Source organism: Dendronephthya gigantea, unplaced genomic scaffold (assembly GCF_004324835.1).
Source record: "Dendronephthya gigantea isolate DGI-Jeju-01 unplaced genomic scaffold, DenGig_1.0 000422F, whole genome shotgun sequence".
NCBI classification, from domain to species: domain Eukaryota; kingdom Metazoa; phylum Cnidaria; class Anthozoa; order Malacalcyonacea; family Nephtheidae; genus Dendronephthya; species Dendronephthya gigantea.
In genome coordinates this window covers 1-13339 of record NW_021163432.1, presented here as the reverse complement: position 1 = coordinate 13339, position 13339 = coordinate 1, and the positions used below count along the sequence as shown (strand labels likewise).

The 13339-nt window shown below is 36.1% G+C and overlaps 1 protein-coding gene across 1 annotated transcript; it reads left to right on the top strand.

Annotated features, from left to right (window-relative positions):
- Positions 1-337: 337 nt before the first annotated feature.
- Positions 338-3854, top strand: LOC114543241. Its single transcript, XM_028562313.1, has 6 exons — positions 338-706; positions 878-1027; positions 1621-1795; positions 2184-2341; positions 2787-2960; positions 3465-3854. The coding sequence occupies exons 1-6, from the start codon at positions 362-364 to the stop codon at positions 3852-3854; spliced, it is 1392 nt and encodes a 463-aa protein (XP_028418114.1). The 5' UTR covers positions 338-361.
- Positions 3855-13339: the final 9485 nt, after the last annotated feature.

Genomic DNA, 13339 nt, shown 5'->3' with positions numbered 1-13339 from the left:
TATCCCACACTTTCCCCTGTTTTAAAAGGGACTTTTTTTTAAAAGTTTCCCCTCTTGCACCCAAGTGCAAGTTCCTACATTTAATATATTTCGGCACTGACCAGGTTGGTTTTTCGTCTTATTATTATAAAACGGACCAATTATGCCTTGGCAATGCAGCATTTGTGGAGTATTTTCTGCAGAAAATCGCAATCAACTATTAAACCACATAGGAAGATGCCACAGGAATGACCCCAACTTCCATTGCTTGTGTGGCGTAGATGGTTGTACCCGAACATTCCGAAAATATTATTCATGGAGAAAGCATTTACAACAAAAGCATCCCGAGCTACCAACACAAGATGATGGTCCAATAGTTAATATGGATCATGATAACTTCATCAACCAAAATGGCGAGCAATTGATTGAAAATATGGAGGACCCTACCAGGTCGGCTGCTTTGTACATATTGAAACTACAAGAGGAATGCTCTCTACCCAAGTCCACCGTTGCTGGAATTGTATCCAACACGAAAACTATTCTACAAGAAACATTGGCACATGTCCAAACGCAAGTGCAAGGTTGCCTAAGCAATGCAAACATTGACGATCAAAACGTGCCCGGCCTGCGAGAGATTTTTAAAGACAATATAACAACAAACCCATTTCACAACTTGGAAACCGAAGCACAACAATTTGCCTACTACAAAGCTCATTTTGGATTAAAGGTAGCTAGTTTTTTAATTGCTTTGCCAATAGTCATACTTATCATATTACAAAAATTAGGACTGTTTATATAAAGTATGGAGGTGAAAGTCACACCTTTAAGACTTTAACATCCCCCAAACTACTGTATAATGTGTATATAGCTAATTAATATTTTATAATTTTATTGATAGGAACCACAAAGAATTGTTCTGGGGCGTAGAGAAGTTTTTAAAAGAAGGAAAGGTATAATGCAGCAAACCCAAGTCAATGATGAAGCATATTACATCCCACTCTTGGACAGCCTTCAACAGCTTCTTAATGATGAGTTTATTCTTGAAGAGGTATATTGAACACAATTACAATTTTACATAAATTGTTAACGTGATTGAAAAAAGGTGGTGAGCTAAATATTTGCCCATCTTTCTCACTGGGTATATCTTAAAACGGCAGCTGCATAGTTCTTTTTAGAAACAATATACTTATAGTTTATTACAGAGTAGGCTCCTTTTCATAGGAGAAAGCAAAATCAGGGATGTGCTGACTGGGGCTAACATAGGTTGCAGATTTCTTTGAAAAAGGGGGTTCCATTAAGGCTATATGATGATTCAATGAGTTTTCCACATATAAACAGAATATCGATGTTCAATGTGCTATTAATTTCAAAAAATTGTTTTAGCATTTATGAAATACCTATGTGAAACAAAAGTAGTTCCACCAATACTGAACTGGAATATTTTCTGTTGATCATGTGGTAATGGTCTCAATTAAAAGTATTTGACAGTGCCGCATGTTTGGCATGAAACCTACTCAAAGTTTAATATTGAAAGAAATCAAACTATACATTGTGGACTTAAGCTTGACCTAAGTAATCTAAGAGAGCCACACATAAAGTAACCTATAGGTTTTATAATTTTTTATTCATAATTATTTTTAGATTAAAAATCCTCATGTGAGCATTGATGGGCTCATGAGAGACTACTGTGATGGCTATCAATTCAAAATGCATCCTCTCTTTTCGGTAAAACCCACAGCTCTACAGATCATGCTATATTACGATGATCTGGAAACATGTAATCCACTTGGATCAAGAGCAACCATACATAAACTTGGTAAATATTTAATATATGCATTTAACTTGCTAGTAACAGGTTGTAGGCCTAGTGCCTTATTTTTATGAGGGGAAAACTAAATCTATATTTGCTTAATCTGTGTGAAATTTGGGCAATTTCTAAATCAAGGAGTCTCTCATTGTTATGAGCAGAACCGATGCGCAGATCAGACTGTAGATTACCTTTAACATATTGTCTATTTGAGCAGAACTATATTTCATAGATATTAAATATTTAACATTCCCCCATTTTAATACCCACAAATTCGATTGAGCCCCCCCCCCCAACAACTGCGTCTCAAGCAAGTATAATTATTATTAATATAATTATTGTGTACTACAAAGAAATTCAAAGAGTTAATTCATTAAAACATACTTTCGATTTATAGGAGCATTCTACTACACGTTGGGTAATATCAATCCCTTAAATCGTTCATCAATGAAGGCTATTCAGCTTCTCTGTTTGTGTAAAACATCAAATATCAAACAGTATGGTATCAATGCAGTCCTTGGGCCATTCATGGCAGATTTGAAGAAGCTAGAACAGGTAATTACATTATTTCAAAAAAGAACAGATCATCATTGATTACATGTTTATTTGACAAATGAGATCTATGAACTGGGACAAATTTACTTGAACAATTAACAATACAAAATGAGCACAGAGCACCTTTGTCAGTCCTTCAGAAAACACATTTATATCCCCTCATACAATGTTGATGGTAGTTGAGCAGTTGCACACTTTTGTAACAATTGTATTAACAACATTGTAACAAGTGTGTGTGTGAGGGATAGTTCATCATTAAACCAATGTGTTAGTCCCAACCAAACTGCTGGCAGTTTGTAAAAAATGTAACTAAATTGAATACTAGCTAATAAGCAAACCCTGTATTGTACATTTTTTCATTTTTTGTGCTAATCATCCCAAATATTACAGCCATAACTCTGAAGTAGACAGTGATGTTTACAACTTTTCTTTTGCTTCCTTCAAGGACACAGGTCATCCCTTCACTGTCCAGGGAACAGAACAGAACTTCTGTGGATCCATAGTGTACACATCTGCTGATAATCTTGGAGCCCAACAGTTGGGAGGATTCAAAGAGAGTTGCAGCGCACACAGACCATGTCGTTACTGCCTTGCTACTGCTGAGGAAATGAAATCTAAGGTAGACAACATGTAATAATCATCAACTAATACCGATACTGTACTTTAACAAAGATTTCAAACCAGACATTAACAGTATATGATAAAGAACATCATTAAAAGCTACACTGTAACATGCACATTGTAATCTGTGCAAATATTATACTGTACTCTAGATCGAGTTATTCGTCCTGATCAGCTAATGTACATGAATGGTTCATATAACTCTGCATAACCTCATTAGAGATTTACTGTAGATTAAAAATTTCATGGATTTCTCAACCTCAGACTTTTTAAAGCAAGAACATGAATAAAAAGTGCCAATTTATAGCCTGTGCTTTCCAAAATTAAAATATTTTTTGATATTATTCATCCCGCAATCACTTTGTTTAAAAACATTTGTTTGGACGTTTCGACCTCGATTCGTACATGTTCCATGCAATACGGTATATTAATAGTCAAAAAATCTGGAAAAAGAACCAAGTAGAGCAAGGTATAATCCATAGTAATAACAATTTATTTTCAGTTTCATGAAAAAGACTTTGTTCTCCGAACAAAGGAAGACTACAAAGACCAAATTAACCAAGTTGAAACATATGGCGAGCACTTTAGCAAAACATATGGACTCAACCGAAGATCCATCCTTAACGAGAGTGACTATTATCATGTCATTGGAGGTTTGCCACCAGACATAATGCATGATATTTTAGAAGGGGTTCTACAGTATGAAACAAAAGAGATGCTGAAACACTACATCAAAGTGGAACGTTACCTTACCTTGGAAATCTTGAATGACCGAATTGCCAAATACGACTTTGGATATTACAATGATAGTAATAGGCCATCACCAATAACGGAACAAAAGTTATCGTCAAATGACAACAACCTGAAACAACATGGTAAGTTTAAATCATGAGACATACCAACTTTTCTCGCACTCTCTAAAGTAAAGTAATGTAATTAGAAATCATTATCACTCTACAGCTGTACAGATGTGGTGCTTGGCAACACATCTACCCTTGCTCATGGGAGATTTGATTCCATTCGAAGATGACCGGTGGATTCTTTTCCTGAAGTTATTGGAAATCACTTCTCTTTGTTTTGCCCCTGCAGTATCAAATGATCAAATAGCCTATCTGAAGGTCCTCATTGATGACCATCATAATGAATTCAAAAGGCTTTATCCAGAATGCAGCGTCATACCAAAGATGCATTTTATGGTCCACATGCCATCTTATATCAGCAGGTACTGTACATTAGACTGTGGGATTGTCATATTCATAATCTATGTGTAAGTTAAGGTTAGTTATACATCCTACGTTACAATAGAACAAAACTTGTCCTGTTAAGTTGAACTGCTGTAAAAACCTGAATCTTATTTTTGAAATCTCACTTGTCAATAGAGAACCTAAGAAAGCACATGATCTTTTGTCAACACGGACGTCTTTGGAAAGTTAGCATACCTAATTTTGGTGGCATGTTTCATTGGGTAATTCCAGAAAACATCCACACCTCCTCCACGCAGGAAATTTGAAGTTAACCCTCTTACCTCCTTCGGATGTTATCAGAAACGAACTTTTATACCCCCCCCTCCGGATGGCACAAATTTCCTCCACGGGGGGAGTATGGACCTTTTCTGGAACGACCCATTATGACGCTCATGTAGAACGCCATAGATATTCAATCCTTTCACTTTGCTGTATTTGTTACCGATGACACAAATACAGTTGTTAATCAAGACCCTGTCAATCTCTACTGTACACAGTATATTTATAGTCAACCAGCAGAACACCCATGAATGATGCATACATGTATGGATTATTCTCTTTATCAAACTTTTAGATTGGGCCCTCTTGTTCGTGCTTGGTGCATGCGCTTTGAAGCAAAACACCATTACTTTAAAAAGTTGTCAACAGTCATTGGAAATTATACCAACTTACCATACACTTTGACAATGCGCCACCGGCAATGGATTTGTTATAAATTGCAATCTGACAATCATGAATCAGGGTTTCTTGAAAAAGGCATGGAAGTTGGACCAAGTACTTTATAGTGTCACAAGTAACTATTGAAAAATAAAGATACAGTCAATTAAATGTATTTAAAAACACTAACTGAGCCAAAATGCTACCGTACATTTAGCGTTTCGTACTGTCAGCATTTCTGACTATACAAGTTTTACCATTAATAGACCTTTCCATTATGATAATTCATTGCATTATTACTGTACCAAGGCCAGAAGGCTATGCAAGCATTATGCAATTAAGCCGGCCTGCTGGCAAAGCATGCTAGTTTTAGTAAAATACGCTATGTAATGTCATAATGGCAAGGTCGGGCAATAGGCACCTATTATGATTTTATTCATATTGTCTAACCCCGAACAAGTGGAACAGTTACTGTAACTGGCAGTGAAGACAGTAGGTTAAATATATACATACAAAAATAATAGTATGTGCATGTACTCTACTTATTTGCATTTATTAACATGTAGGTTCATCATTTCATGCTGGGGATCTTCAATATTATAACTCACTAAAAGAGAAGGAGAATTTAATAGACCAAACTACCAACATAACCAAGTAAGTTTAAATTCATATGGCCTGTATTTGCTGTGTATACAGTATTCACTTCAACCGGGCATATAGGGAGCAGACAGTACTGTATATTGCAGAGTGCATAATTCTCATGATCAAATCCCAACTGCAAGATTGAGGAAGATCTACCTAATACTGTATACAGAGTATTTATTTACATGTAACTTACTACAGGTATATAGTTTTCTCATAGTGGTTGCTGCTAGGTTGATATTAATACTTTGAAATTGTATTGAATCACCTGTTTCAAACCATGAACTTTCCATGTGCCAAATGGATTAGAAACAGTAAGTACAGAGGGTAATGAGATATTTCAGCTGTTAACCTATTGTTATTAATGCACTCAGCAGATGAATAGTTTGAAATTTGAAACAGACCTATATAAATAATTATTAAATTATTATACTTACAATCTCTTGTTGTTGTTTAGTAGTTATGAAATAATATCTGCTCAATTCTTTTAGGCCAAAATGGATTTCAATTAATGGAATAAAATATAAAGTTGGGTGTGTGTTATGCATCGGTCATGACGAAGAAGAAAGTCCTTGTTTTGTAACGCTAAAAGAGATATGTGTAGTTGAAAAACATTTGGAAAAAACTTGGATGATTACTGAAGCCCTACACACAGCATCATTTGTGAGTCATTATAATGCATATGAAGTAACCAACACACCAGAGTTGATAATAGTGAAATTGCACCAGCTCCCATATCCTTTCCCATTACATTTGATTACTATTACCACTCAAGAGCAGGTCAAAACAGTTGTGTGCCCAAAGCATGAAATACCAGTTGTATAAAAAATACCTAGCAGTATATACATACTGTATATGTACTGTAAATTATCAGAGGAGATGGTGGATGCAACACAGTATTGGATTCTATTCTCATATGAAACACACGACTTCACACTTAGTTATTGATCAATATCTTAAGTCAACATTGTAGTTATACAGTGCAGTATTAATGTAATTGTTAGATGCATGTTATTGCCAGATATTGTAGTTCCAATAGTATATACATTATAGACTACAGTGCATAATTTTCTCATCTCAATTATGCAATTATGGTGTATACATTACATCTACTGTATCATACTTTTGTATCCAATTTAACTGCATGCCATGCACTCATTAGTCATTGCAAATTACCATTTAACAATTATTTATTGAGTAAATAAGTGTTTTGTTATATAGCAAGTGCCAAAAATTAACTTACCAAAGCAAATGAAAAATGTTAATATTATTTGCTTTGAACCAAACAGACATCTTTGAAAAACTATTGAATGGGCTTTGAACTTCTCAGTTGACAAGCATGTTCACTACCCCCCTTTGTTATTGACCAGTCAATAATTTTTCCATTTTGGACCGGTTAGTGAACATGACGTTTTGTGGACTAGCACGTGATATGGTATTGACCAATTAGCAAACAGAAAAATTTAACTTTGACACTGACTATATAACAATATGTATTTATAGAAAACTTGGTTTGCAATGTTGGATTATATGTAGTTGATATTCAGTGATCTGTAGTGTTTAGCTATACTGTAATACTGTATGTATTGTAGATTGTTTCATTTGTTTGAAAATTTGCTGGGCATATAGGACAAGAGGATCATATATATTATATCAGTATATAATTTTGGCCTTTATAGGGCTTAGAAATATTAAAAATGACAAGTCCAGTGGAAGCCAAATTGTCTATGTCCACTCCTGGAGAGAGCTGATTCTCTCATGTACAGATTACTGTACAGCTTAGAGCTGGCTTGGTAGGGCCATCACTTGGCCACTTTCAGGGCACATGTATTTATACATCGTGTAAGAAACAGTAGAGCACATGAGTAACGAGTTGACACCCCCAAGTATAATATAAATAGTATATCTCAAAAGTACTTATGTCAACAAAAATACTTTTAAAAAAACTTTAGAATTACTCACATATTTTTTATCAAAATCCCAGAGGCTTGATGATATCACGAATTCAACTCACGATGGCATGAAATATTGAAATCTCATTCGGATTCCCATGTTCCGACTTCCGAATGTTCATACAGTACTGGATAATTTAAAAATCTGCTCATTTAACAATACCGTATCAATCCACACACCAAGTGGCATTTGTATTATGAGAACAAAAAAAGCTCACATTTGTTATGTATCCACCTAATTTAGTCAACCAATGGTCAAAACTCAAAATGACAAAAATCCACCATCCGCCATTTTGCTGCCGCTCGACATCGCATTCCCCCACCCGCATGAGGTAAATTTCGCAGCTACCCCTCCTGCAGAGGTAGGCCGGCCTGGTTCAGCCCTAAACAGCCTTCGCCAAAATATATCGATCTTTCAGAAATTCATAAGTTCAGAACAGCATATTGTCTTGAGACCGTTTTAGCATCCTTATGTGTACAAAATTTGCAATCAGTAAGCAGTTCGTTTAATTATTTAAACCGTCAGCCCATACCCATACCGAGAACAACACACTAATTTTAATTTAATATATGACGATTGACTGGTCGTTCAGTGAAGTTTGTAGCGTGCGTGAGAACTTCATTTTTGTCTCTTTCGTTCCTTAGCCGGCAAAAAATTTTAGTTTCTGATACTTTGTAAATGTAATTATTGCCATCATAGTAGATATATAATTAAATAAATGCCTTCCCACTCCTTTTGTCAAAATACGCCATTTTGAAAATATTTCTTCGCAACTTCTGTTACCCAACACGTATTAGGTAATTTCTACCCCCAAAAGAATTTTTTACCCCCAAAAAGGGTAAAGGTAACTTTTCGACTTTCTACCTCATATTTGAGGGGGAAAGAAAGGCGAATTACCCCAGATCTTGGAGTAATATGTTGCCTTTAGTCAATTACCTCCTTGAGAATGGTACAAATTACCCCAAACAAGGGTAATTTTTACCCCTTAAAATTTACAGTGTAGTGAAGTGGATAGCTATCCAATAGATAAGTTAAAATTTACCCGAAGAAAACAGGATTATACTGAAATTTCGTACCACAACGTCAGCTGTTGCTAAGCATTTACAACATTGAATTCATAATCATTACGAATTCTCGAGTATAGTTACTGAATGGAAAAGACTTGAACAATAGTAAATTTACTGCCTGTTATAAATGCGAGGATGTCCAAAAAATCGCCGCTCGGAAAGGAATGTCTAGGCAACGTAAAACGCTGCTGCGAAAAATTGCACTTCGCGAAACCATTTTTAATAGTGAATACATGCAATCATGATGTGCATTAGTTTGTTGAAACACAGTAACAGGAATATTGCATTTTTGTCCTATTTTATATAAATGTTTACAATGTTACCTTGTATCTTTGAATTTATCCACTGGATAGTGGATTTAAACCACCTCCGGACCTTGGATAAATTTATCCGGTAGATAGCGATTTTTATCCGCTGGATAAAGTTATGCAAGCTTCGTGCAACGCAAATCACACGCTGGATAAAACTTATCCGTTGGATAGCGAGTTATCCGTTGGATAGCGACTTATCCACCTTTCGAACAACCGGCCCCTGGGGCCGGTTGTATGAAAGCCGGATAGCGCTATCCACCGGATAGTGGTTTTTTCAATTGCTTCAAAATCGCCCGTTATTTGCTACAACTTTGATTAAATCTTAGTATTCCTTAATTGAAGATCCTCTTTAATAATTGTTGCTTTCAAGCTGAAATTTTATCCCCTTTCGAGCATTTTTGAACGGTTGAAAAAATCACTATTCGGTTGATAGCGCTATCCGGCTTTGATACAACCGGCCCCTGGTCTATAAATGATAAATATATGATTAGGTGATTGATTATATATATGCCGGAATAGTTGAGTTTATATTCCTCTGACTCTGGTGCCATAAAAAAAACGTACCTCACCAATCTTCTCTTAGATGAGGCAATTGCATGAATCCCACTTATCATGAGAACGTTGCCCTTTTTTCGGACGAACTTTCAAGATTGAATCATGCAGTCTGATACCATTTTCTAGGAGCAATGAAGGCACATTTCTTGACAATGCGGAGGAGACGCAAGGAGGTCGATTCAGGGCAGAGAAGTAATATTTTGCAAAATGAACGACGTCGCCATCGCAAGGCAGATGTAAGAAATCAATGTAAAAACGTACCTCGTTTGCCTTTCCAACTTTCGCAGAGCATATGCCGTTGTTCAAAACCATGAGACGGATTTCACGTTTTGCTCTCACGAGCCAAATACAAAGATTAAGTCATCAAACATAAAGATTAAATGGACCTTTTGCATTATAGGCAACTTTTTATACATGCAAGATAACCCATTAAAATCACCACAGCTAAAAAGAGCGTACTGAAATTAGTAGAAATGCAACGTTTGGTTGCGAAATGTCATGAGATGCCAAAAATGTGGCTTTACAAAGTTTGCAAATTTGTATACTTTAGTTTAATGCACGGAAATTACGAACCTGATTTACAAAACGTTTCCAACCTCTCGTTCGACACATATAACTTCATCTCAAATTCTCGCAATTTTTTGGGACATTCAAACATTGTTAATTTTTGGGACATCAATCCCTCTCTTTGCCATTTTTGGGCCTCAAAAAGAATAATACGCATTTCTTATTCAACTTAAATACAACTATAAGAATAACAAGAAATCTATGGGAGACATAATTATCATAAAAAATCTAGTTCAGATCAACATAGCTAATGATTACACAGCTAATGCACTGTTTTCTCGTATATTTATAGAAACTTCGACGCCGGCTGGATGCACTATATAAAATACCTCTTGGCCTGAGGCTGAAAAGGCAGAATTTAGAAAGGGGATGAAAATATCATGTATGTCTCCCGAGCACAGCGAGGAAGAGGTAATTGAAAGAGATGACGAGTCCGAATCCGACGATGACGCTTTGGGTACGAAGAAAATATTAAAAACCCGCCCATTGTCATGGCGTAGCGAGAGATTCCAAAGCGTGTTGGAAAGCTTGGACCGGAATATACCAGGCGAATTTCGGAGAAGGCTCGCTCCATGTTCAAAGAAAGAATTATGGGCGAAAGAATGGTTTGTTTGCCACCAAGTGACATCCCTGATTGGATGATTAAAAATTAGATAAATATGGCATCCATTGATGATGGAAGAAAGTTAAATTTAAAAACAGGTTATTAAACTACACTTAATTACCGTTAAAATGTTTCCATTTTTGTGAACAACTAGTCTGTTGCATGATTAAACTATATGTATAAGAGTTCAGCGCTACCTATTTTTTAGATGTATGGAAAAACCAAATTTAATTACGTAAATTTTGTACACTTTACGTAAGAAATGTGCAACTCATTAAGTCACATATGCTGACGACGTATGGTCCAGTATTTCTATGCTGTAGAGCCATACTGAGCAGTATGGAAAACAAATATAGCCATCAATCTGTCAAATTTGCATAGCTATTTTCCGTACTAGTACTGTTGAGGATTTCTCAACCCGGCAAACTTGCACCTTAGTCTACATACAGTTATTAGCTAGAATATACAATGGTTTGGATACTATAGATGGAAGTACAATAAAACTCATTATTTATGTTATTGCCCTGCAGGTTTATGCTGAAAATTGTTCTTTATCCGTCACATGCATGTCTTCTGTATTTTTGCCCAATTAACAAATAGTAATTATAGCTTGGTTTAGATCCTCTTGAACAACATGTTAATTCAGACCTTACTATTAGTTTATTTGTTCAAAATACGATAGACACGTGGCGAATAAGGAACAATTTTGCATAAATGTTTCCCGACGACATATATATATATATATATTATATATATATATATATATTATATTATATATATATATTATATATATACATAATTATTTATATATATATATATATATATATATATTATATATATATATATAATAATATATATAATATATATCAAATAATTGACTGTAACAAAAAGATCACAGAACTTGACAATGGTTGGAGAGCGCTCAATACCATTACTGGCAGAGCGATAATATATATTTATTGAAAGACTAGCTTAGCTACTCGGAGTTTCACGCTATAAAGCGATCATCAGGCTAATGGCAGGTCTGGTTGCTATTCTCTATATTTACATCGTGATATAAGGTGTCGAATTACGTGTCTACATTTCGTAAAGAGTTCGGAGCGTTTGTTCAGCAGTGCTCTAGTTTTGTCTTTCATGATATGGAGTTTCTCCTCAAGGCAGAGGTTGCATCTTCTTGAACCGGCTTTGTAGGCTGGGACAGTTTTCAGTAGGGACCATGAAATCGAAAAATCTTTCTTAGCTTCCTTCAGCTTCCATATGTGTTTCGACAGTTCCATCTCCTTGGCATACTTCTTATTCGCGAAAGATTTTGCGTGATTTCGGTAGCGTGTTTTGAAAACGTCCGCAGTGACTCCGATGTACCTGGCTGGTGGATCGTTGTTGCGCGTGGACACTTCGGCTTGGTAGACTACGTTTGATGTGAGGCATTTACCTTCAGCTGGGCATTTTCCGGTAGTCTGCAGTTGCATTGTCGTTGTTTGCTTGTGTCGTTTGTGTTTGCGTTTGTCTGTTTTGTGTGTTTGTTCAGTATTTTCTTGTTGTGTTTGTTTATGAATGAGCGCATGTTGTCAAGACAGCCGTAGCTGATTCGTACGTTATGTCGATTGAAAATTTTATGGAGTTGATTGGAAGGTGGGAAGTGTTTGTCTAACAGATGTAGGAATTGTTGTCCGATGTTCGTTTTTACGTTTTTCGAATAAGGGGGGTTATACCAGATTATATGGCGATGCCGTTTACGTTTTTGCGTTGTGTTGCTGCAGTCGATGTCTACGTTGTTGGTTGGTTGCTCGTACGTTAGTGTTGCGCCTACGACGCAACACTAACGTACGAGCAACCAACCAACAACGTAGACATCGACAGCAGCAACACAACGCAAAAACGTAAACGGCATCGCCATATAATCTGGTATAACCCCCTTATTCGAAAAACGTAAAAACGAACATCGGACAACAATTCCTACATCTGTTAGACAAACACTTCCCACCTTCCAATCAACTCCATAAAATTTTCAATCGACATAACGTACGAATCAGCTACGGCTGTCTTGACAACATGCGCTCATTCATAAACAAACACAACAAGAAAATACTGAACAAACACACAAAACAGACAAACGCAAACACAAACGACAAGCAAACAACGACAATGCAACTGCAGACTACCGGAAAAATGCCCAGCTGAAGGTAAATGCCTCACATCAAACGTAGTCTACCAAGCCGAAGTGTCCACGCGCAACAACGATCCACCAGCCAGGTACATCGGAGTCACTGCGGACGTTTTCAAAACACGCTACCGAAATCACGCAAAATCTTTCGCGAATAAGAAGTATGCCAAGGAGACGGAACTGTCGAAACACATATGGAAGCTGAAGGAAGCTAAGAAAGATTTTTCGATTTCATGGTCCCTACTGAAAACTGTCCCAGCCTACAAAGCCGGTTCAAGAAGATGCAACCTCTGCCTTGAGGAGAAACTCCATATCATGAAAGACAAAACTAGAACACTGCTGAACAAACGCTCTGAACTCTTTACGAAATGTAGACACGTAATTCGACACCTTATATCACGATGTAAATATAGAGAATAGCAACCAGACCTGCCATTAGCCTGATGATCGCTTTATAGCGTGAAACTCCGAGTAGCTAAGCTAGTCTTTCAATAAATATATATATTATATATATATATAATATATATATATATATATATAGTTAATGAGTTCTATTGTAACTACTTATATATATATATATATATATATATATATATATATATATATATATATA